Source organism: Vigna radiata, chromosome 5 (genome assembly GCF_000741045.1).
Source record: "Vigna radiata var. radiata cultivar VC1973A chromosome 5, Vradiata_ver6, whole genome shotgun sequence".
In the NCBI taxonomy this organism is placed as follows: Eukaryota; Viridiplantae; Streptophyta; class Magnoliopsida; order Fabales; family Fabaceae; genus Vigna; species Vigna radiata.
The window spans coordinates 14,108,698-14,133,403 of record NC_028355.1 but is presented as its reverse complement, the minus strand read 5'-3'; the positions used below and the strand labels follow the sequence as shown (position 1 = coordinate 14,133,403).

The window sequence follows — 24,706 nt, the reverse complement described above, 5'->3', positions numbered from 1 at the left end:
AGAGGCTTTTTGTTTATAATAATAGAATAAATAATTTATGAAAAGGGAATGGGTGGATTATAGAAGTTTGGTTTGAGTGGGACATGGTATATGGTACACAGAATAGTCTCACTCTTTTCCCTCAACATCATGGTTTCGTAAATTTCCTTTCGTACCCCCACCAGTCTTGTATATAACTCCCCCAATCCCTGCATCTTCCTTCATTCAAAAACAATTTTCCTTCTATCAACGTATAATCACTTCTTAAACAAAACTCATCTTTCCTAATTTCCTACTGCTCTCACTCCCTCCATTCCCTCAATGGCGGCTTCAGTCCACAACCGTCCGTTCACCGTCCACCAACACACCGTCGTTCGCTCCTACAAGCCCGCTCCGGAACTCCCGCGTCCTATCAAGTTACCCCTCCCACCACCACTCTCCGATTCCTCAAGCGACGACGAAGAAGAAACCACTGTGTTGAAGGAACTCATTCTAAAGTCCAGCGTGGAAGTTGAATCCTCCATTTTCGACCCTCGCGACGATGGAACCTCCGACCACTGGGTCAAACGAAACGCTTCCCTGATCCGGTTGACGGGGAAGCACCCCTTAAACTCAGAGCCACCCCTCTCTCGTCTCATGCACCACGGTTTCATCACTCCGGTTCCCCTCCACTACGTCCGTAACCACGGACCCGTGCCACGGGCTCGCTGGGATGACTGGACCGTTGAGGTCAAGGGCCTCGTTAGTCGGCCCACGTGCTTCACCATGGAACAGCTGGTCAACGACTTTCCCATCCGCGAGTTCCCTGCCACACTTGTCTGCGCTGGGAACAGGCGCAAGGAACAGAACATGGTGAAACAGAGCATCGGCTTCCACTGGGGGCCCGCCGCCATATCTACTTCGGTGTGGCGCGGTATACCGTTGCGGGCCCTGTTGAAGCGGTGCGGTATCTACAGCCGCGCGAAGGGAGCCCTTCACGTGTGCTTCGAAGGCTCCGAGGATCTGCCAGCTGACGGTGGGTCAAAGTACGGGACCAGTATCACGAGGGAGGTTGCACTCGATCCCTCTCGCGACATCATCCTCGCTTATATGCAAAACGGGGAGCTTTTGTCCCCGGATCATGGCTTCCCCGTTAGGGTGATAATACCCGGTTTCGTCGGTGGCCGCATGGTGAAATGGTTGAAGCGGATCGTTGTCTCTACCCAGCAATCTGAAAGCTATTACCATTACATGGATAACAGGGTGCTTCCATCTCACGTTGACGCCGAACTTGCCAATGCAGAAGGTATTTCCCTTCCCTCCAATTACTGGGTTTATAAATTATTATCGATTGTGATCAAAAGTGCGTATATATTGTCTGTGTATCAAAATTTGTAGCTTGGTGGTACAAGCCAGAGTATTGCATCAACGAGGTGAACATAAACTCCGTCATAACAACGCCCTCTCACGAAGAGATCTTGCCCATCAACTCATGGACTACTAAGATACCTTATTTCATCAGAGGCTACGCCTATTCTGGTCAGTTTCATCTCTTATCATCAAATATTGCCAGTTCTTTTTTGGACGCTGATGGTTTGAGAGAGAAAGAAGAGAAAATACACTGATATGATTGTTGATGCAGGAGGTGGGAGAAAGGTGACACGTGTGGAGGTAACGCTGGACGGTGGTGAAACGTGGCAAGTGTGCAGCGTGGAATGTCCGGAGAAGCCGAACAAATATGGGAAGTACTGGTGTTGGTGTTTCTGGTCCTTGGAGGTGGAGGTTTTGGATCTTCTCGCAGCAAAAGATATTGCGGTGCGAGCTTGGGACGAGGCCCTCAACACCCAGCCTCACAAACTCATCTGGAATCTTTTAGTAATTACCTCTCTCTTTTTTAAATCCATTATTCATTACCTCTACCTTATTTTTCTCATTTAACAAACTAAATTACTCTTTCTTAATTACTACTCTTCCTGCTTTTTTCTTTTAGTTACAGTTTTTATTTTAATAATTCCTTTAATTCTATATAACTTTGTTAGAAAACAACTTCAGTAAGACTTAAAAACTCTATCTTAACATTCTAATAAAATAAGTTAAATTAAAAGAAAATAGAAAAAAATGGTAAATTATGTTTTAACTCCTGCACCACAATATGTTTTTATTTTATTTTACCTATTATGATCTTATGACGTCAACCTCTCTGTCGTTTTTCTTTCCCGCGTGCTCATCGACAGCGACCAAGGTTTGGTAGGTTCACATCGCACACAACTTTGGCCCGATTAAAATAGTGACAGTTGGTAAATAGCTATTTCCATGACTTAGGCATCTAGGTTTAGTATTAGTAGCTTTAAGTAATTATAACAGTTATAAAATATGAGAATAAAAATACATAAGATTAAAAGTAATTGGGTTTTTAATAATTATTTATTAAAATTGATGTTAATGAATAATTTACGAAATAAGGTTTTGAATTGCAGGGAATGATGAATAACTGCTGGTTCAGAGTGAAGACGAACGTGTGCAAGCCGAAGAAGGGTGAGATTGGTATAGTGTTCGAGCACCCCACCCAACCAGGCAACCAATCTGGCGGATGGATGGAACGAGAGAGACAGCTGGAGATATCATCGGAGTCCAACCCATCCCTCAAGAAGAGTGTTTCCTCCCCATTCATGAACACATCCCCCAAAACCTATTCCATCTCCCAAGTCAGAAGACACAACAACAGAGATTCGGCTTGGATCATAGTCCACGGCCATGTCTACGATTGCACCCGCTTCCTCAAAGACCATCCTGGCGGCGCAGATAGCATCCTCATCAACGCCGGCACCGACTGTACCGAAGAGTTCGAAGCCATTCACTCCGAAAAAGCCATGGCAATGCTCGAAGACTACCGAATCGGTGAGCTCATGACCACCGACTACACCTCTGACTCCTCTTCCCCCAACTCCTCCGTACATGACAATTCTGAAACCACCCACTTGGCCCCAATCAGAGAAGTGGCTCTCAACCCACGCGAGAAAATCCCATGCAAGCTCCTCTCCAGAACCTCCATCTCCAACGACGTCAGGCTCCTCCGCTTTGCGTTACCCAGCGAGGACCAGCTGATGGGTTTGCCAGTCGGGAAGCACGTATTCTTATCTGCCACTGTCGACGAGAAGCTATGCATGCGAGCCTACACCCCCACAAGCAGCATAGATGAAGTGGGTATCTTTGACCTCCTCGTCAAGGTTTACTTCAAAGGAGTGCATCCTAAGTTCCCCGACGGTGGGGCCATGTCTCAACACTTGGACTCGCTCCCCATTGGCTCTGTCTTGGACGTGAAAGGCCCACTAGGCCACATAGAATACACCGGCAGAGGAAACTTCCTGGTCGAGGGGAAGCCTAGGTTTGCCAAGAGGCTAGCCATGTTGGCTGGTGGCACCGGGATCACACCCATCTACCAAGTGGTTCAAGCCATTGTAAAGGACCCAGAGGACCACACCGAAATGCATGTGGTATACGCGAATCGAACCGAGGATGATATATTGCTGAGAGAGGAGCTTGATGAATGGGCTAAGAAACATGACAGGCTGAAAGTGTGGTACGTGGTGCAAGAAAGCGTAAGAGAAGGGTGGGAATACAGTGTGGGGTTCATCACCGAGACTATCCTCCGAGAGCATGTTCCACCTGCATCTCCTGATACCTTGGCGTTAACTTGTGGTCCACCACCCATGATTCAGTTTGCGGTGCAACCCAATTTGGAGAAGTTGGGCTACGACATCCACAAAGACTTGCTCGTGTTTTAGGGTAATGAACTACTTTTTACCGATATGATATTCTCACAACTATTTCTAATAATTTTTTGAGAAGATGATAAATATCATTTATTTTATCAGTCTATTTGAATTCATAATTAAAAAAATATTTGAAATACATCTGTTTCGGTACGGAGACGAGTTACTTCTGAGCTACACAATTTCTTCTCGAGATCTTCCAATCCTAGCTCCTCTCGGCTTAAGAAATTGGTCTATAGTTCGTTATCGTCCGATCAGGTATCTGTCACAAATACTCCGACGCTCAATTCAGTAAGAGGCAATATTAATGGTGTAATAAATGTTCAGAATCCTCTTTACCTGTCAATAGTGCTCGCTATTTATAGGCTTTTATCATGGGCCGTGTTTAGTGATTTTTTAATCACGGCCCAATCTAGGCCCATTCTTAATAATTGCAACTTACATTAATTAATCATACCAATGTTTAACCTCTTAATGGCCGTCCGGGCATAGGTTTTGCATGGTCCTGTGCCTGGTCGTCCGGTCATAGGTTTTGCATGGTCCTGTGCATGGTCGTCCGGCCGTTTCGGCTGATCTTAAATATTGCTGATGTGGCTTTTGGATTTTGGTTTCTTTGGTTCGTCCGGCTCAACCAGTCGACCAGTACATTAGGCCCCCCAAGCCCTAGTAACCGGTGTGACGTTGGGCTTGAAAATGCTTCGTCTGCGAATGGAGCGCTATTTTGAAATTAGGTTTAGGCGGGAAACACACGTGTCGAATGGGGGTGCTTTCGACGTGGGGAAGTGGAATCGCCCTTCAATCTGGTTCGTTGGATGAGGACCCGTTTAAGGGTCTAGATGTTGCGAAGGATTTGGGTGGTTTTACTATAAAAAGGGGGTTAGGTCGTGAGAGTAACGCACTTAACTTCTTTTCCCTTGCTAGAGTATTCTTTTTCCCTCAGGTAATAATGTCTTCAGCCAGTATGTATTCCTCAGAGGAGTCCGCGGGTCAGGGCGGCGTGGTTAGGGCGGGCGGTGCAGAGGGTGGCACGTCAACGGGTCCCGGTATTTCAGGTGCCCGTGCGTCGGGGATGGTGGTGCGGTCTCCTGATGAAGTTTTGTCGTCGTTTCTTGAGGGGTCAGATGATTCGGGGCCTTCCTCACCTGTGTATGGAGGAGAGCGGATAGTAAATGGGATCGGGTTATTCTTGTTGCGTGGCGGTATTCGGGTTGACTCGGAAATGCCCGAGCCCGCTGGTGGATGGCCAAGAATCCAAGGGTACCGCTGGGCGTCACCAGACGTCGATCTTTATACTTCGGATTTTGGCACTCGCGCAGAACTTTTGTGGTGGTCCAAGCGGTCACAAGTTGCAAGGGATGTCGAAGACGCCCGGTTTTTTCGTTTGGGGGTCAGTCATCCAAATGAACGTGTCTTCCATGGGAAGGGTAATTGTAGTGAGGATTTTTTCTTTGTATATACTTATATGTTCGACCAATTGTACGTCCGGATTTCCTTTACCTCGTTCCAAGCTTCAGTTCTTCAAGAGTTAAACATCGCCCCAAGCCAGTTCCATCCGAACGGTTGGGCCGCCATCCAGGCTTTTACTTCCCTGTGCGCCGCCGTTGGAGTGCCTCCTATGGTGAAGGTCTTTCTTCATTACTTTAACGTCCGTCCATTACCTCGACGCGGTTGGGTATCGCTGTCATCGGTATCCGACTGGACGCTGTTTAAATTCTTTTCAGAGTCGTTTAAAAATTTTAAGACAAGGTATTTTAAGGTGATAATAAAAGGATCGGGCCGTTCGGAATTCTTCGACGACGGAGCTCCAATGTTTCCTTTTTATTGGACTCAGGATCTGCGCCGAATGAATGCCTTCGCTATCGGCCGTATGAACCCTGAGGAACGCGACGTTGTCAGGGTGATCAATGACCTGTCCCGCCGCCTTAAAGCCCGCGGCTTCGTTGATAGCTTGAAATATGAGGATTTTGATCAAATTGCTTTCGGTACGCTTATCTTTCTGATTATTTTTCCTTTTTCGTTGTTTTAACTTAGCTGAATTTGATTTTTGACCTTAGGATACATGAGTTTGCCCGCACCTCGCAAGACCAGCTGAGCGACTTCGTCGCACCGAAAGAAGGGTCCTCAACTTCAAAAGGGATCGGAGGTCCGTCCGGAGCTTCTAGTCGGGCAGCTTCCAACACTGGGTTGGGGGTTAATGCCCAGGGCCAGGTGACGGTGGTCGTCCCTCCTCCTCAGCCTGAAGTTAACGCCCTCAATGTTAACACAGCTGTAGAGCGGGACCCCTCCAAGTCTTGAATCTGGAGGAGTCGTTTGGGACTCCTACCGAATCTGCTGCGCCTCTGGAGAGGAAGAGGAAATTCGACGATGCTGAGAAGTCGAAGGAAACAGAGAAGTCTTCGTCGAAGAAGAGTCATCGGGAGCCGCACCCTCCCCCTTCTCTCCCGGCCGGCATATTCGATCCAAACTTTAACGCTATTGCGCACTCAAGTCTTCGGGCAGGCCCTTCACAACGGGCGGTGATTGAAGGGATGACACGGGATGAGATGTTAAGCGCTGGCTTGGAGTTTACATTCGGGGTGCTATGATGACCCTTAGTGTGCGGGAGTTCGATCGGCGTCAATCCAATTCGGATGTAAATCGCCAGCTGGCCGAAGAAAGGAAGGCGAATGATGTCTTACGTGCCAAGGTGGAGAGGTTAACTTTGGATCACCAAGGGTGCTCCGAGAGAAGCGGCCCTCTTCAGGCGGATTTGGATGAAGCTCGCCGTGAACTAGCAGAGACTAAGGAAGATTTGAAGGCGTCTCGTGCACTGGGGGAAACGCTTTCGGAGGATGTGAAGAAGTTGAAGGTGGAAGTTCGTAGGGTGGGTAAACGTGGGGAGGAGCTGGCCGGTCAGAGTGAAAGGTTGTCTACTGATTTGCGTGCCGAAAAAACCGAGTGCTCTCGTCTGGCTACTGAGCTGGTGAAGGTGAATGAGTAGATTACTTTGCTGGACAAAAACGTCGCCATAGAGCATGAAGAGGGTTTTAACAAGGCTATGAGGTAGGCGGTTTATCTTCTGAAGGTCGATCCTTTGGCCGTGGGATTCGATATGAATCAGGATGTTTATAATGGGGTGATGAAGCCGATCGAGGATTCCGACAGTATTGACTTTAGCGGTGCAGGTGATCAGGATGGAACGGACGGTGGTGATGGTGGCGACCGAGCGAATCCTTGAAGGAACAACCTAGTTTATTGTTTTTTTTTTTGTTGGTGGGCATACATATACTTTTTGGTGGTCGTATTCTATCGGCGTTTTTTGATGTAACCGCTATAGCAATTGACCGTGCGGTGAATACATTTTGTTAGCCTGTTATTTTGAATACATGTTTATTTTACGCATCCTCGCTTCTCATTCGTTATTGCTTGCTTGAATACTTAAGTTGTTTTATCTGGTTGGTGAGGGTTCCATTTGAACGCTATTTATCGGCGAGGTTAATGTTTGAAAATCTTTAGAAATCGAGGACCAGATGGCAGGGGTTCCACCGAGGGGAACTTCGTTCACCATCCGGTTAAGCTAATGGTGCGTTGAATCCGGACGGCAGGAGTTCCAGAGGAGGAACTTCGTTCACCATCCGGTTGAGTTAGTGGACCCGGACGGCAGGGGTTCCATAAAGGGGAGCTTCGTTCACCGTCCGGTTAAGTTAATAGTGGTTCTTTTTCATAACACTCCGTTCATTAACTTAGTATGAGCATCTTTCTAGCTGAATATCTTTCGCATGTTGTATTTATCGTTCAATGTTACATAAAGCATTGCTAACTTTTCTTTCGGCCTGACAATAACATTAAGTTTAGCTAAAATAGAACTTCAGATGGGAGGCGTTTCAGGTGTTAGGGATTGTTTTCCCGTCCGGGTGTTGAAGGCGGTAAGCTTCGTTTCCCAAGGATTCTACTATTCAAAAGGGTCCTTCCCACCTCGCTGCTAGTTTACTGTGTGCGGTCGTCCGTCTTGCCTCTCCTACAGATCTCCTTCTTGAAAGGCTCTCGGCCTTACTTCCGTATTATACTGGCGTTCCACCATTCGTTTGCATGCTTCTGCCCGTAACGCGGCTCGGTCCCTTCGTTCTTCCAGGGTTTCCAGCTCGATTCTCAGCTCTTCATCGTTAATTTGGAGATGGCTCGCCCAGTTCCACCGGCAGCATCGCATCTGTCCCATAGGTCAGGTTGAAGGGGGTTTCCCCTGTAGAGTCGTGCGGCGTGCACCTATACGCCCATAGTGTCTCTAGTAGCTCATCCACCCACGCGCCTTTGTTGTCCCCCAACCTCCTTTTAAGCTCCGCCACAATGGTTCTATTGACAGCCTCAGCTTGACCGTTCGTCTGGGGGTGTTCAACTGAGCTGGTTACATGTTTGATGCCTAAGCCATTGTAAAATTCTCCCAACTTCTTGTCAATGAACTGCCGTCCGTTATCGGTGACGATGATTCCGAGCAGTTCGAACCGACAGATAATCTTCCATACGAATTTTTGGACTTGACTTGCCGTTATGGTGGCGAGTGCTTGGGCCTCTTCCCATTTTGTAAAGTAATCAATGGCGACCAGTAGCAATTTTTTCTGTGAACGTCCTGGAGGGAGAGGCCCCACTATATCCATTCCCCACTGAAAGAATGGCCATGGTGATAGTATGCTGTGAAGTCGGGCTGGTGGGGCCTGTGGTTCATTGGCGTGAATTTGGCAAGTCGGGCATCTCTGGACCATATTTTTGGCGTCTTCCTCCATCGAGGACCAAAAATACCCAGAACGGATAGCTTTGGCTTTCAGTGTACGCTGGTCGGTGTGGAAATCGCAAATCCCGTTATGCAGTTCGTCTAGTACGTATTGGGCTTCCATGGTGGAGAGGCACTTGAGTAGTGGTGTGGAAAATCCCCTTCTGTATAAATCGCCCCCTATCAAAACATATCTTGCTATTTTTCGTGATTCGGCCGGGCTAATCGTCTCTCCTTGGTCTTGCCCTGCCACCAGTAAGCGGATCTCATCTCTCCAATTAGCTTTCGTTTGCGTAGAAGTATTGAGGCATTCGGCGGATGGTTGTAAGAGGACCTGCCTAATGATCGTGGCTAGCTGGCCCTTCTCCTTCCCTTGACTAAGCTTGGACAGGAGGTCGGCTTGTGCGTTGTCGCTCCTCGGGATGTGTTCGATCTTGATGTTGTCGAAACCGTCTTTCAAAGTCGACGCTTTGTGGAAGTACTTGAGGAGGTGGTCGTCCTTCACTTGATATTCATTGTTCATTTGACCCACCACCAACCGTGAGTCAGTGTAACAAGTCAAGTTTCTCACCCCCATATCTGTTGCTAGTTCTAGCCCGGCTATCAAGGCTTCATATTCCGCTTGGTTATTAGATGCTTTGAACTTGAAGATTAGAGCGTGCTCTAGCAGGAAACCACACGGTCCCTCCAACACAATACCCGCGCCTCCTCCGGCTCGCCCTGAGGCTCCGTCAACGTGTAACTTCCATTCGGTTATTGTCGTGGCCGGAGGTAATTCTCCAGCGAAATAAGCCAGGTGCTAGCCTTTTATGGACCCTCAAGGCTCGTATCTCAGTCCGAATTCAGATAATTCGACCCACGAGATCTGGTTTCCTTAGAATTTTTTAGATCGGGTGGTCGGTTCGCACGACGATTTGGTGGCTTTGGAAGTACGACCGTAGCCTCCGGGAGGCGTGGAGTAATGCAGCGCGACCTTTTCCACCTGGTGGTATCTGATATCGGGTCCCTGGAGTACGCGACTTACGAATTACGAAGTAGATGAGCTTCATCTCCGGTTTCTCCTGTACCAATGTCGCACTTACGGCCTCACCTGAAACGCCTAAGTATAACTGTAACTCATAACCGGGCGAAGGGCGGCTCATGACTGGCGAGTCGGTTAGGACGGTTTTCATGTCTTGGAATGCCTTTTTACATTCAGGGTCCCATTTATCGGCTGTTTCTTTCTTCATTTTTCTAATGATGGGACGAGTTTTATCAACTAGTCAAGGAATGAACCGGGACAGGGAAGTGAGGCGGCCAACCAATCTTTGGATTTCCTTTAGATTAGATGGGCTCCGCATTTCGAGGATAGCGGCGCATTTTTCCGGATTAGCTTCGATACCTCGGGCGGTCAGCATAAAGCCAAGGAACTTTCCTGTCGCGACCCCAAATGTACACTTTGCAGGATTTAGCCTCATGTTATACCACCTAACTTGTCGGAAAACTTCTTCAAGGTCGCGAATATGGTCGGTGTTAGAGTTGGATTGGACCACCATGTCGTCGACGTAAACGTACCATGCACCGGCCTATCTGTTGTGCGAAGATTTTGTCCATCAACCGTTGGTATGTGGCTCCTGCGTTTTTTAGGCCAAACGACATGACATTGTAGCAGTAGCTCCCCTTCTCTGTGATGAAGGTTGTTTTCTCCTGGTCCGGGGCGTACATGGGTATTTAGTTGTACCCTGAGTAGGCATCGAGGAAGCTCAGGATGGTATGACTGGACGCCCCATCTACGAGTCCGTCAATGCTGGGTAGGGGATGAGAGTCTTTCGGGCATGCTTTGTTCAGATCCGTGTAATTTGTGCACATGCGCCACTTTCCGGTTGCCTCTTTTACCATTACTACGTTCGCCAACCAGGTGGTGTACTTGACTTCTCTAATGAACCCGACTTCCATAAATTTCGCTACCTCCTCCTGGGCTGCCCGTCCCTTCTTGGCCCCCCTTCTCCTCCTCTTCTGGGCAACTGGTTTTGCTTCCTTGAAAATTGCTAACTTATGGGTCATCACGGAAGGGTGAATTCTCGACATGTCGGATGCTGTCCATGCAAATAGGTCACGGTTCTTCCACAAGGTTGCTCTTAGTTCCTTTTCAAAGGCGCCTTGAAAGCCCCGCGCCATGTGTGTGATCTGTTCACTTTTCAGACCGATGGGGATCTCGTAGAGCTCCCCCATGGGTTCGATGCGGTCTTCAATATTGGTTCTCGGGTCAAGATCTGCTAGGGCGACCTCCGACCGGTTAGGTCGGCTGCCTCCCTCACGCGGGTAAAGCTTTAATCCCGCTGCATAACATGCCCTGACTATCTTCTGGTCGGCTTTTACGGCGATCACTCTTCCTGCCTCTGATGGGTATTTTAAAGTTAAATGGGGGTGGGGACGATCGCCCTGAAAGCATTGAGGCATGGCCGGCCCAACAAAACATTATACGAGGTGTTAGCCTCAACCAGCAAGTACCGCACCGTTCTCTCGTCGCCACTACGCCCGGTACCCAGGTATGTCCATAGGTCTATATATCCACGGGTATCCACTCTCAAACCCGCGAAGCCGACAATCTGTTCATGAAAGGGTACTATCAGATCCTCCGATATGTCCATCTGTTGGAAGGTTTTCCAGTATAGTATGTTAACTGAGCTTCCTTGGTCTATTAAGACTTTACTAATTTCGTATCTAGCTATCTCTGCTGTGATGACCATCGGGTCGTCTTGATCTGGGTCAGGTGCATGGAAATCGTCATCAGTGAACGTGATTGGGGGCATGGATTGGCGCTTCTGTACATTGTTGACCGATCGGAGAGTACGAAGATGGCGCTTCCTAGCCGATGAAGTGGACCCACCCCCCGAGAAGCCTTCAGAAACTGTGTTGATGATCCCTCGCACCGGTCGGTCATCATTCGGCCTACGGCTTCGGCTGTGACTACGGTCTCTCCTCATTGGACTTGGCCGATGGTGTCTTTCAGGTCGGCGTGGTGCCCGATAGTATCGGTCGTCATAACCGGATTGTTCTTGAGTGAGGCTTCCGTGAGGGCTCCTTTCTCTGTGTCTAGCGGTTTGGGCTCTCTCGCTCTTAACATACTTCTTTAAGTGCCCCGCTCGGATCAACTCTTCTATTTTGTCCCTTAGGGTGATGCACTCCTCCGTCGAGTGGCCCATGTTTTTGTGGTACAAACAATGCTTGTTGGTGTCCGCCCCGGGCGGTGTGGGGCGGCGTTTGGGTATCGGGATCAGTTCAGTGGTTAGCGCTTCTTGGAGGATTTTCTCCCTAGTGGCATTAAGCGGTGTGTATTGTTGGAATTGGGGAAGCCGGATTGCCTCTCTCGGTCCCCCAATTTTGTGTCGTCCCGTTTGGTTTTCTGGCCGTCGACCGTCTTTCTCCATTTTAGCCTCCGAGGCTGCCTTCTTATCTCCTTGTTTCATATTTTCTACCCTTATCTCATCAGCGACCCTCTCTCGGAGTTCCTCCATAGTCTTTGGGGGCCGTCTGCAAATACTGTCCTTAAAAGGTCCGGGTCTCAAAGCCGGCAGGACATATTGTAGCGCCAACTCCAACGTCAGTCCCTCAACTTGTCGTATAGTCTTCTGATACCTATCAATGAAAACTTTCAAGGATTCCTCCTTCTCCTATCTCAAGTTCATCAGGTCCACAATTGTAATGTCTTGTGTGTTAGAAGTGGCAAATTGCTTTTTGAACACTCGTTCTATGCTCTCGAAATTTTCGATTGAGTTGTTGGGGAGGGAGTTGAACCACTCCAAGGCCTCGCCTTCTAAGGATAAGGAGAACGCGCGACACCAGATCGCATCACATCCCGTTCGGAATGCCATGGCGTTGGTGAAGGCCTTGATGTGCGCCTCCGGGTCCGTGGTCCCATCGTACATTTTGAACGTAGGGGGGACGAACCGTTCGGAAATGTGCACGTCCATGATTGCTTGGACGAAGGGTAGAGGGACAGTTCTCTCAGTTTTCACGACCAGGGTCGCGCTTTCACCTTGGTGAGTCTTTGCCTTCTTGTCCTTGTCGTCTTTATTCTCTCGATGGTTCAATGCGCTGCTATGTTCCTCCTCTTGCACACGAGTTCGTTCGGTCGTCACAGTTTTCTCATGCTCGTGCTCTCCCGCAGCCTTTTCCTTTCCTTTCGCCAATCGGGCCTCGAACTCGGCTCGGACGACTCTCAACTCTTCCTCATGTTAGCGTTGCATCTCTTCCATCTTCTGTTGTAACGTTCGCAGTACTTCACCCGGATCTTCCGTACTCATTCCTCTTGTGGCTACCATTGGGTCTTAAGTTACTCGGCCCCACGGTTTTGAACATTTATTACACCATTAATATTGTCTCTTACTGACTTGAGCATCAGAGTATTTGTGACAGGTACCCGACCGGATGATAACGAACTATAGACCAGATTCTTAAGCCGAGAGGAGCTAGGATTGAAAGATCTCGAGGAGAAATTATGTAGGTCAGAAGTAACTCGTCTCCATACCGAAACAACATCAATCATAAATTTTCATTTGTCAAAATGTTTTTAAAAAATATTGTCGAAATAATTTTTTCTCTCTATCTATATATCTTATTATATTATATAATAATTCAACCATCTTCTTTAAAGATTTTTTATCTTCCCATTTTAAAATAAAAAACATGGACAACTAGCTAGCTACCAACCTAGGTTTATTTTTCCTCCTGAAATTTCATGTAGAGTATGTTAATTGCTTTTGACTACTTTTTGTATTATAAAATAAGAAAATGTATTTTTAACAACTTTTTTTTAACAACTTTTCTTTTGATAACTTTTTACAACCGTGGCTTATATGGTAGTTTGTAATTTGTCCATTTTAAATATATAAACCAATAAAATAGTGACACATGATCTGTTGTTAAAAAGTTGTTAAAATAACATAATCCTATAAAATAATATAAAACCAAGTATCCAACTATCACTTTTCAATTTATGTAACGGTGTTATATGTTAACAACTTTTTTAAAATATTTTTAAAGTAGGAATATACTTGATCCATCTTAATTGATCTTAGAGTGTACTTGAGGCATAATAATTCATCATTCCAATTTATATTTATTTTATATACATAAAGAATAATAAGAAATATATTACTTTTGTAGAACTGAGAGACTAATCTTTATGGCGTGACTTTACTGTTTTTCCTCAAGTAGATGTCTGTTTGAGGAGTCTGCTTTCAATTTGAGTATTTGGATCTAGTAGAACGTGAGTAGAACATACCTAGTTTTTGGCCTTGACCTTATATTTATAATTTGTCTCATGGATCCTAAACTAGTACTGATCCAATAAAATAAAAACAGGTTTACCTTTAGATTCGGTTAGTCCTCATAAACAATTTATTAACACCTTTAATCAGATATATTTGATTATTTTATCATCCGTTGGACTATTGGCCCAATAATAATTTAAATGCAAACCTAATTATGGTCAACATTATTAAAATCATTTTGACCTAATTGACCGTTGTTGTTGTAATGGATGAACCAATAGGTGTGAATATTAATTGCTAGATCTCTATTATATATCATATAAACTAGTTTTACTAAAATAATCTTGTTATAGATATGTTACTTTAGATAAGAAAGAAAGTAATGAATTTATAAATCTATTAGAGAAAGAAACTAATACTTAAACGTCACTATTTTTATTCTCTTGTACAATCAAAAGTAAAGTTATATTGGAATAATTAAGGTTGAAGTATATTATTCTCTTTGTCTCCTTTTATATATTTAAATTATTCATTTTCTTTAAATTTTAATAGCGTATTGTTTCTATTATATTTTTAATTCTCACAATAAGTTTTATTACGTGTATTTATTTTCATTATTAATATTTTAATAAAAAAATTTAAAATAATAGATAAATAAGTTAAACATCGATAATTTCTTAGTTTATTCTAGAATCTACAAATTAGAAAATTATTTCTTTTTCTTTTCCATCCTTTATAAATACATACGAGATTTTGACTGTAATTTTACTTTTACGTTAAGATCATCTGAAGTTGGAATAGAATATATAAAGTTCATGTGAATAAATGTTAGTTTTAAGAAAAATATTCTTTTATATATCTAAATTTTTTATATTTATTTGATATTATCTTTATTTATTTTTTATTCTTTTTTTCTTAAAAATTACAAAATTTTATACTTTTTGAACTATTTTATTCTTATATAAGTCAAAAGAGTATAAAAGTGTTTCATACTATTATTACTCTAATTTTAAATAAAATTGAAAGACCAACACCATTAAAGAAGTTCCTCTAGTGCGCTTTATAGGTCCTGAAAACATTTGTACCTGTATATTTTATACAGACATGTTGACAAATATGATAGTCTTTTTCTTTTTGTAAAATGTTTCAAACTTTTATTTATATATATAATATTAAAAAATGTTTTTTAACAATTTTTTATTAATAATTTTTTAACAAAACATATATAATATATGATTCATTTGTTTCAAATATACTTTTAGAATAAATTCAAATAGATCAAATAACATATGATTCATTGTAAAATAAAATTATTAAAAAAAATTGTTAAAATATCAAAATCAAATAATATTACAATTTTCAATTTTAAAATTATTACCGACAAGAATCGAATCTACATTAATAAATTAAATTACATAAAATTGGAGATGAGCTCCAAGGACATTGGGAGGAAGAATCAATCATTAATAAAGTCGGTGTATATGTCCATATATGATGGGTGTAAATAAACTTTTTTCTGTTGTATCGGGCGGCTATAAAAGGATAACAAAAACCGTATCATGTTTCGGGGCAAATCTGTGTGTTGCGTGTGCAGAATCACTCCCAGTAATTATATTACTATTTTAAGTTCCCTAAACTAAACCTATTCATTTTCAAATAAGTTAATTAATGCAAATTTAACAAAAAGTACCAACTCACAATAGAAAACATTTAATATATTCAAAGGTTTTTATGTATGTAGATTTGTATTAATTGTGTTTTCGTATTTTAAAAGTTTTCAATTGGATTTCTATTTTGGTAAAATTGAATTAATAATGTCGTTGTTATTAATTATTGTGGACGGTGTTAACTTTTTTATAATGTGACATGTTGAGATGTTCTTTAATTACTAAGTCGCACAATATAAGATTATTATGTGGATATTTATATCATTTTAAATTTTAAAATACAGGGGTTGACGGCAGAGGCAACAAGAGCCTAGCGGAGGCACGGTAGGACGCGACAAGAGAGTGTTTCTTCTTCGTCCCTCCGTTTTGATTCGCTGGGCAAGGAGAAAGTTTCTTCCCCTCTTCCTTTTTCTGATTTTGATTGGGTTTTAGGGGTTACTGTTCGTTATCTGACTTTTGCGAACTAGGATGGTTGTTGTGCTTCTTTTCTGCAATTGCGTTTTGAGATTTCACTGTTGCGATATTGGGGTTAGGGTTCAGATTGAGAATTTTAAGGTATTGAGTTTGAGGATTTTTGTTTTTGGCTTTTGTTCGCACTGTTCACACCTGCTTGCTCCACGAAGACGGATTTCCGAGGATGTGCTTGCCTGAAAATGATGAGGAAGAAGCGACTTTGAACGACGACCTTGCGCTAAATCCCGATTGCATTTTCTCTGATTTTGGATCTTTTTTCTCTTGAAGGTGCGAGTTAATGGTGTTGAAGCAGTGTCGCGCCACAAATTTTGATTTGCGTTTCAGGTTCTCTAGAGCTGCAATTGACAAACCATGGTTGTGCGATTAGATTTTCAATTTGGAATTCTATTGTGTTTTTGGATTTACAGGTTTGGCGAATGGAAAAACTCGCGATTAGCATTTTCACAGTAGCGCTTGGTGGCGATTTTTGGTATGTAGGTCCTGTGGCGATTTCGTGGTGGCAGCTTCAATGGAGTTGATGTGTGATTTGCGTGGTTGCCATGGAGAAGATGATGGAGTAGATTCTCGCGTGAGAAGTAGATGCACGATTCTGGGTTCTGTGGTTTGATCTTCTGCAGGTTGCTTGCGATTGACGAAGGAAGAGAGTGACAGAGGACTTGCAACGGCCGTGGAGGTTCACAACGAAGGTTGAGGGGACGACTACTAGCGAGGATGGCGGTAGCAGCTCATAGTAGCTAGGGTTTGGAAATTAAGGTTTTAGTGGAGAAGACATAGATGACGTGGCAGGAGGAGTGAGGTGGTATGTTTTGGTTGGTTAACCTATGTCACGTCATAATTAAAGGACACCTCAGCATGCCACATCGAAAGAAAATTAAAGTCGTCCCCAAATATTAATGACACCACTTTCTCATTGGCTAACACTTGTAAATACAATAGAATAAATAACAAAGAATTCAAAGTTTTCATAGTCAAATTTAACTTATTAATCTAATTTTGCTCGATGATTACGTATAGGTTGTAATTTTTGAGTTAGTTGATTAACAAATAAATCGTTTTATATGAACTTATAGAATTGTAAGAAACTATTCTATTTGTTTTATAAAGCAAAGTCTTATTATATTCAATTTGATTAACAAATATGTAATTTTTTTTTTCGATTGAAAGGGTCCAAAGTCGGTCATCCTTCTTTGCTTTGCTTTCTTTCTATCGTCCAATCTGTCAAAATGTTTCGGTTGAATTTGTTCGAAGGTCAGTTGTCCTTCCTTGCTCTGTTCTCTTCTGATCGTCAAATTCTCTCTGAGAACGCAATCCATTCCGATGGATTGTTGACATGCAGAAGAGACTCTAACGCCCAAGTCAAATATTAGAGTCGTCAAAATGGGTCACAACCCGCGGGCCAACTCGGCCCGTCACGGGTTCGAGCCGGGTTGGGTTTGAAAAATACAACCCACTTATATGCGGGTCAGATTTCAACCTGGCTCATTTAAACTCGGCTCATGCGGGTTGAACCCACGGTGAGCCGGGTTGGCCCACCAACTCACCTACCTAATTTTATTTTTTTAATTTATTATTTTTTTATGAAACCCTAAAAAATAAAATGCTTTCTTCACTTACTATGTATACCAAAAAAGTAACCTCTACTCTCATAAATCACTGTCACGGTACTTGCTCTCATTTGACGGTGCTCTCACCCTTACTTCACTGAAATTCTTCAAGTAGCAGCAGGTAAAACACCCTTTCTTTTTTCTTCTCTTTTCTCTTTCTTTTCTTTTTTCAAAAACCCTATAATGACAAAAATAGGGATTTGCGAATTTGTTTTTTGTTCTAGGGGATTTGAAGACATGGAATGATTTTTTTCATGTTCTGACATACATTATTTGAACAAATTCTTTTTTATGTCTTTGAATTTGGGAAATTATGTTACAGATTAAACTATTAATTTTTTGTTCATGTTATTGAGTATTGATTCTCTTCTTTTTTACTAATATTTTTTTATTGATTGTCGGAATTGTTCTGATATTAGTAAAATCTTTATTAGTGAATTTGGAGAGAACAAAAACAAGGGTCAAGGGTTACAACAATTGATGTGATCAACTACATTCAGGTTGGTTTGACATTCAGGATGATTCAAGAGAGCAAAATATTGTGGATTTATCTATTCAAGATTCTAATATCGTAAATGGATAAGGAACAAAAAATGATGAATATAAGAAACTTATTTGTATGTTTTTTGTATTTGTTTTTGGATGACATTTGAACTCTATTGTACTTTTTATTATTATTTTGAATTGTCTTTAATATAATTTTTTGGGAGTGAAATTTGTTTAAATTTAAATTACAGAAAGTTTGTATTTTTTTATTTTAAATAAAAATATAATTAAATGGACTAGTGAGTCAACCCGTTTACCCACCAACCCGTGGTGGGTCGGGCCGAGTTCAAGTTTTTCTGACTTGCCAATAAATGAGCCGGGTTGGGTTGGCTCACTAAGTGACTAACCCGTGGTGGGCCGGACCGGGTCGAGCTGGGTTACCCGTTTTGACAGCTCTATCAATGTCTATATTTTTACTAGGATAGATCAATGTTATCTTTACCTGAACATCAATTGTATATTTTTACAACTTGTGGCAGCCAATCCCCTTGATTAACCATTAATGCAGTATAATTTTAGAGAATCAAACCTGATAATTGATTATTAATAACTAATATTTATAAAAGGTAACACAATCTGACAAATTAATACTTGCTAATATATCTTTTAACTGCCCATAATGTCCTTTAACTCCAATTGGTATATTTTATATAATACATTGGATAATGATATTTATGATTTTAGAATAGTTTTGAAAATGTATTTAGACAACATTTTTTTGACAACATTTGAACATTATGTGTCAATATGTGATGTGATTGATCAAAAATTATTCCACAATCAATTTCCTAATTTTAGATGTGTGTTTCATCATACACCTCCAACTTTTTCAAAAGATCCTTTCTTAACCTTTAGTAAATATTTTTTTTTTAACTTTTTCTCCTCCTTATTAACCCCACACCCCTTTAACTCTACACTCTTTTAATAAAAAAATTTAAAACTTTGTTTCTTATTTATAATTTAATAAATATGTAATTTAATTTAAAAATATAATATTATTTAATATATTTTCATATTTTAATAATTATTAAAATATAATTTGGATTGTTATAATAGTTATATTAAAAAAGTTAAAATTAAAATAATTAAAATAAAAATAATAATAATTAAAATAAAGAAACACAAGTAATAAAAATAATAATATAAAATATGATTTAATATATATAAATATATTAAAATATTAAATTAATGAAATAAGATTTCGAAATTTTTACATTTCTTAATTACTATTACTTTAATTTTAATTTTTTAATATTATTATTATAATAACATAAATTATATTTTAATATTTATTTAAATATAAAATATATTAAATAATATTAAATTTTTAAATTAAATTAAATAGTTAATAAATTATAAATAAATAAAAAATTTTAAAAACTTTCTTTTCGGAATTTGAAATGTTATCGTATTACCAATATTCGATGATTATTTTGTTTTAAATTTTATTTTCTATTTAAAATTTAATAATAATTTAATTTAATTTAATATTTTTATATATATTAAAAAATATTTTATATTATTATTTTTGCTTTTTTTTTTATTTTTATTACTTTTATTTTAATCATTTTAATTTTATTTTTTTAATATAATTATTATATTAATATAAATTATATTTTAATAATTATTAAAATATTAAAAAATACTAAATTATATTTGATTTTTAAATTAAATTAAATAGTTATTAAATTATAAATAAAAAACAAAGTTTTAAAAATTTGTTAGAGGGATGCAGTGTTAAAGAGGTGTATTGTTACTTTAATAGAAAAAATTAAAAAAAAATTGAAAAATGTTAAAGATGTAAGATGAGATATTAGATGGTTAAAATTGTAATATTATTGAAAGTATAGGATGAAAATTTTGTATTTTCTATTTTAAAGTACTTGGTCTAGCTAATAATAATTTTAGGTTTTAATCCACTGATTTAGGAAGACAATATTTAGTTAATGAACTGGTTTAATTTGAGTCGGTGATCATTCTATTAAATTGTAATCATCGTGTATCAATGATTGGTTACCGAAATACAAATTGTAATGAAATTTCTGAAAAGAGTGTAATACTCTCACACTTAATTTGCATTTAACCTTCATTACTAAAAAATAAAATCAGCTCATTTATGTATACATTTATTGTATATTTGACAATAAATAAATAAATATACAAAGATATGATTTCTTTTATATGATTATAAAGAAAAAAAAAACTCTTATAACTTCTTTTAGAAACAGTTTTCTTTTTTATTTTCTCTATTCATCCTAAATTACTCTAGGTTAAACACATTTAACCGTGGAGTTCTTATGAGTTAAACTATCGAAAAACAAATGTATTTGTTGATATGAATAGTCAAATCAATTCCTTTAAGCTATCTTTCAACTGTATAGTCTCATATTTATACACTCTCTAGATCCCTCTCATTCCAGTGTATGTTCGATTTGTCCATGTGTCCCTTTCACTAGAAGCCTGCTAGGAGCTGCTCCTTATCTGTGTCTATTGCATTCCATGCCTCTTACACCGGCGATCACTCCCCGTCCTCGTCAGTGTCCGGATGTCACACCATCCAATTCAAATTTCAATTTATTACTTTTTCTCTTCTGACTTTTTATTCAAGTTATGCATGTTTTATTCAAACCATAAGTTAAAGTTATATAATCAAATTCTCTTTTACTAATTTTGATTATTTAATTTCGTTATAATATAAATAGTTTTAACATTTTAATTTTAATATTATAAAGACTAAAAAGATCATAAACATATGTCAAACTGGTAGTGGTTGATTTTACATAATTCAGTTCATATTTATTTTTCAAATATTTAATAATTGTTATAATAGACATTAAAATATTAAATCATTTAAATATTATAAATTGGAAAGGAGGAAAAGAATGAATTGGTGGGCTGTGATCCAAAAAGAAATACACACCAAATAGGGTCTGTGAAGAGAAAAAGACTTTTTAAAATGTTTCAACTACTTAATGCATTCCATCATTTAGTTTTCACTCTGTACCTCCAATATTTCTCGTTGCACCTCCAAGTAGAGTCTCTTACCCCTTATTAAATGAAGAGAAAAAGATAGATAAAAATAATTATTGTTTATTAAACGAAATTTAATTTTTGGCCAATATATTCACTGAACTCCTACACCCTCTTCATTCGTTTTCTCATTCGTTCTTTTTCCTTCTTCCTATGATTTATGGTTCTTTTGTGTTTTTGTCATTTGTTGTGCCTATTGTTGGAGTTTTGTCGGTGGTCCCTAGTAGTAGGTAGTAGTGCTTTTGTTCATCTCGTAGCTAAGTTGGTTTTACTTTTGTTTTGTTGCATTTGAAAGTTTTAGAAAATGAATCTAATGTGAAAAGTTGGTTTACAAGATCAATAAATTTTGAAATTTGGTTAAAAAATTGATTGAATTTTGAAATTCAATTAGAAAAATCATTGAATTGTATATATAATTAGATTTTGAAATTCGATTAAAAAAGTTATTGAATTTTGAAATTCAGTAAAACTTTAACCGGATTTTGAAATCTAGTGAGGTGTTAACTTGATTTTAAAATTCGGTTAAAAACTCACTGAATTTCAAAATCCAGTTAAGTTTTCAACAAATTCGAAATCTAGTTAAAACTTTATTGTATTTCGAAATTTGATTAAAACCTTATCATATTTTAAATCCAATTTAGGTCTCGTCGGATTTTGAAATTTTGTTAAAGTTTTATCTTCTACTTCTTTATTTTTTATTTAAGTTTTTTTTTCTAATTTTATTTCTAATTTATAATAATTTGTTGCACTATTATTATTAGTAGTATTAAATGAGGTGTTGAGTGATTGAGATGTTATGTTATAGGTAGGGGTGGACAAATGGAATTGCACTGTACTGCTAAAAACTATACTGAACTAAAAATTAATTTGTTTAAATTGAACTGAACTGTAAAATAGTTCAGCAAACTGAATTGAATTATTTTTTGTTTTATCAAACTGAATTGAACTGTATTGTACTAAATTGTACTAAATTACAATATAAATTGAACTGAACTACTAAATAAATTGTAAATTGTATACAATATAAACTTTGACTAAACTAGTAACTGAATTGTAAACTGCATTAATTTTAACTACTATATTATTTTTACTTTTTTTAGAGGAAAAATACTCTTATTAGAAAGAAAAAAAACACCTGAATATATAAATTAATTAGTTTATGCATAAATTTGTTTGTAAAATTTCATCTCATTAATTTTAAAGATATAAATTACATGTAGTTTATAGAAAAAATAATCTTTTTTTATTATTTTTCTTCCATAAATATTTCTGGATAAAGCTAATGCGACCCTACTAGTTTAAAAAGTATATGAATAGAATGATAAATAAAATTAATATATTTAGTACAATTTATATGAACTTCATCTAATACTGAATGCGTAAAAAGATAATGTTAACAATCAATTAGTTAAATTTAATTTATTTGAATTAATATATAACAAATTAAATTTAAAGATAAATTAACTCAATGTTTTTCACTTTTGTAACAAAGTAGACCATTTTTTTTAATAAATTTACTTGTATATAATTACATACGAGAAAAAAAAACTATAGTTATTTTAGGGCGTAAGTCAGTACAGTTAACTGCAGTTAACTGAACCAAAAATTTGTTAAGTTCAGTTTTTAAAAATAAACCATAAAACAGTATATTTAAGTTATAGTAAAAATGGTTAAGTTCTTTTTAGTATAATATAGTACAATTAACTATATTAGAGTATAATTTAGTATTTTTTGCCCAGCCCTAGTTATAGGTCCTTAATATTTTATGTAGACATTAGGCAGTATTGTCTAGTTTAATTGCTTTCTTTAATTGCTTATAGTTCAGTGTGTGTTCACTTGTGTATCAAACCTAATTTCATTTGAGAAGTTTCGTTCAAAAGGGTTTGAAGTAAACTTTGACTAGGAAAAGTTTGGTTATCAAGTAATCCTTTGTGATTCACCCCGTTTCCAAGAAGTGAACTTGAGATCATTTTGCCTCTTTGAGCCTCTCAAGGATTTTCCTTTTGAAATACAAGTTTGGATGTACATTACATCATTTTGAAAATCTTATGAATGTCTAAGATTCTTTTTGAAAATTGTTTTCCTAAATTCTTTTAAAAAGATGAGTTTTATAGTAATTTGCATTTAAGTCATCGTGAGGATGAGTTGCATCATAGAGCTGAGAGTGACATTCCTTTATTTGATGAGAATATTAGTGCACTGTCATATCTAGCTTGAGAAAAAAAGATAGAAGAGCTTCATCCATTATTTGTTAGTGAATATCATATACTTAGTTTATGCATTTCTAGATTTGTAGGACATGTAAGTGAGTGGTAAAGTCATAAGCAATCTAGTGTTGAGAAAGATAGAAAATCTCCAATTAAAGGTTAGTATGATTTTAGAGCATGTATGAGAAGAAAATTTGTTTCTCCTTCATTTAAGAGAAACCAAGATTTAATATGTGAGATGAGAGAACTCATTAAAAGAAGAAAATCATTCATTAACAGTGTAAATGATTTTTATTGTAGAGAAGATGAATTTGAAGAAAAAGTTAATAAGCTCTTGAGTCGAAAGAGGAAAAGAGAGATTAAAAGAAGGATGGATCAACAATTAATAAAGTTAGAAAAGAAAGAAAAAGATGAAGAAGCTAAGAGGGAACAATATAAAAGAAAGAGTGTCTCAAATCAATTTTTAGGGTATTTTATCTACTTTAAAGACACATTCCTCAATTAATAGATATGTCTTATTCCTTGTAAAATCACTTGAAGAATTTATAATATTATGCTGCTAAAATATTTGAGTGATCATATCTTCTCCCATGTCAAGACTAGAACATCTTGTGAGGTCTTTCTAGCGACACTTCTCTAGTTAACCCAACCTCTTAAGAGAGTTTCATTAACACCTATGTCCTACCACTAAAACTCACCAAAACCGTGAATTCTGCCATCATGTCGATAGCTTCCGTACAACTTTCACAATTATATTTTTATCTTCTTGCTTTGACCTAACTTCACTTTAAAAAGGACCCTATACTTTGTTACTTAGCTATATTATTAAAGAACCACTACCAAGCCAAATACTTTAAAAAGGATCCTATACTTTAAAATTATTTTTTCATTTCATCATTATTTTAAAAAAGAAGATTTGAAGATCATGGTGGAAAAATATATATTGCAAGTTATGTTAAGGTGTAATGAGATTGCATAACGTTTGACTTACCTCATTATGCAAGTGCATGTTGTAGAAGTTGGCTACGGTTCTTCATGTAGCAACACTTACAAAATTCTCAATGGATGAACTTGTGCTGTAGAAATGCAATTTTTGATAAAGCTATCATTTAAACTCCAATCAAACAGTGCTAAAAAGTAAATTGGCTATTCCCTGCAACTTTAAAATTACTATTTGCACCCCTATAGTAATAAGAACAGAAACAAACAACATTCGCCATTGTATCCCATCACTGCTACTGTGTTGTAAAAGAAGAAGATGGGAAGAAGAGCTCTACAGAGAAAAAAAAGAAGGGAAATGTTTCGAAACATATTTCATAAGTTTCGAAAAGCTATTTTACAAACCCATTTCATGTAGGAATATTTCAAAAAGTTTATGCCTGGAATTTTATTTCAAAAAGTTTGTTCAATCATGCATTTCAAGCATTTTGAAAATTTTATTTCAGAAA

At 38.4% G+C, this 24,706-nt stretch overlaps 3 protein-coding genes across 6 annotated transcripts; 2 read left to right on the top strand and 1 right to left on the bottom strand.

Annotated features, from left to right (window-relative positions):
* Positions 1-208: 208 nt before the first annotated feature.
* Positions 209-3,837, top strand: LOC106761747 (nitrate reductase [NADH] 1). 2 transcript variants are annotated; one of them, XM_022780672.1, is made up of 4 exons: positions 209-1,264; positions 1,357-1,497; positions 1,604-1,833; positions 2,436-3,837. In XM_022780672.1, exons 1-4 carry the CDS (start codon positions 301-303, stop codon positions 3,741-3,743), a joined length of 2,643 nt encoding a protein of 880 aa, XP_022636393.1. In that variant the 5' UTR covers positions 209-300; the 3' UTR covers positions 3,744-3,837. The 2 variants fall into 2 exon arrangements, with proteins under 2 accessions (XP_022636393.1, XP_014500805.1); XM_014645319.2 differs by having other exon boundaries at positions 1,601-1,833.
* On the top strand, positions 3,776-5,898 carry LOC111241662. Of its 3 annotated transcripts, XM_022780674.1 has the most exons (3): positions 3,776-3,989; positions 4,653-5,713; positions 5,786-5,898. In XM_022780674.1, the coding sequence occupies exons 1-3, from the start codon at positions 3,808-3,810 to the stop codon at positions 5,821-5,823; spliced, it is 1,281 nt and encodes a 426-aa protein (XP_022636395.1). In that variant the 5' UTR covers positions 3,776-3,807; the 3' UTR covers positions 5,824-5,898. The 3 variants fall into 3 exon arrangements, with proteins under 3 accessions (XP_022636395.1, XP_022636394.1, XP_022636396.1); XM_022780673.1 differs by lacking the exon at positions 5,786-5,898 and having other exon boundaries at positions 4,653-5,774; XM_022780675.1 differs by lacking the exon at positions 5,786-5,898 and having other exon boundaries at positions 3,983-4,534; positions 4,653-5,774.
* A 4,287-nt stretch (positions 5,899-10,185) lies between these two features.
* Positions 10,186-12,329, bottom strand: LOC106760353. Its single transcript, XM_014643791.1, has 3 exons — positions 12,201-12,329; positions 10,971-12,128; positions 10,186-10,896 (listed from the first exon to the last, which is right to left on the bottom strand). Exons 1-3 carry the CDS (start codon positions 12,327-12,329, stop codon positions 10,186-10,188), a joined length of 1,998 nt encoding a protein of 665 aa, XP_014499277.1.
* Positions 12,330-24,706: the final 12,377 nt, after the last annotated feature.

What these genes read in the sequence shown, in the direction of transcription:
- LOC106761747 (XM_014645319.2), top strand. Translation starts at nt 301, where the DNA reads ATGGCGGCTTCAGTCCACAACCGTCCGTTCACCGTCCACCAACACACC. An exon ending in CGAACTTGCCAATGCAGAAG is followed by an intron (nt 1,265 to 1,356) that starts GTATTTCCCTTC and finishes CAAAATTTGTAG; the next exon opens with CTTGGTGGTACAAGCCAGAG. An exon ending in AACTCATCTGGAATCTTTTA is followed by an intron (nt 1,834 to 2,435) that starts GTAATTACCTCT and finishes TTTGAATTGCAG; the next exon opens with GGAATGATGAATAACTGCTG.
- LOC111241662 (XM_022780673.1), top strand. Translation starts at nt 3,808, where the DNA reads ATGATAAATATCATTTATTTTATCAGTCTATTTGAATTCATAATTAAA. An exon ending in GTTCGTTATCGTCCGATCAG is followed by an intron (nt 3,990 to 4,652) that starts GTATCTGTCACA and finishes TTCCCTTGCTAG; the next exon opens with AGTATTCTTTTTCCCTCAGG.
- LOC106760353 (XM_014643791.1), bottom strand. Translation starts at nt 12,329, where the DNA reads ATGGCATTCCGAACGGGATGTGATGCGATCTGGTGTCGCGCGTTCTCC. An exon ending in ATTTCGAGAGCATAGAACGA is followed by an intron (nt 12,129 to 12,200) that starts GTGTTCAAAAAG and finishes AACTTGAGATAG; the next exon opens with GAGAAGGAGGAATCCTTGAA. An exon ending in GTAGTGGCGACGAGAGAACG is followed by an intron (nt 10,897 to 10,970) that starts GTGCGGTACTTG and finishes CAATGCTTTCAG; the next exon opens with GGCGATCGTCCCCACCCCCA.